General features: G+C 44.2%; 1 protein-coding gene across 1 annotated transcript; it reads left to right on the top strand.

Moving 5' to 3' along the window:
- Positions 1-2: 2 nt before the first annotated feature.
- TM35_000311640 (uncharacterized protein) lies at positions 3-344 on the top strand (the record flags this gene model as incomplete). Its single annotated transcript, XM_029028645.1, has 1 exon — positions 3-344. A coding segment is annotated over one exon (342 nt), but the record flags the coding sequence as incomplete, so codon positions are not given.

Below are 344 nucleotides of genomic sequence, written 5' to 3'. Positions count from 1 at the left end.
GTGTGTTGTGTGTGTTGGCCCTACTGTTCTGCTGTGTGGGTGTGACTCATGCTGCTGATCCACAACACACCGCTAGAATGGTGAAGAAGGCACATGAGATGGCTAAGGAGACTATGAAACTGAAAGAGGAGTGCGTGAAGATCTCTACGGCTGCCAAAGAGGCCGCCGTAAAAGCTCAAATATTTGCTGTGGTCACTGATAAGGACCTCAAAGCAAACTCTATGAACACGTCAGAGATGGAGAAAAAAATAGTGGAAGGTCAAGAACTTATAAATAATGCAATGAAGGCCGCAAAAAATACAAGAGAAGTTGCCGACAAAACCAATACATGTTCAGATGAGATA

Source organism: Trypanosoma theileri (assembly GCF_002087225.1).
Source record: "Trypanosoma theileri isolate Edinburgh chromosome Unknown TM35_Tth_31_V1, whole genome shotgun sequence".
NCBI classification, from domain to species: Eukaryota; Euglenozoa; class Kinetoplastea; order Trypanosomatida; family Trypanosomatidae; genus Trypanosoma; species Trypanosoma theileri.
The sequence above is the reverse complement of the archived record's forward strand: the minus strand, read 5'-3'. Positions and strand labels throughout refer to the sequence as shown.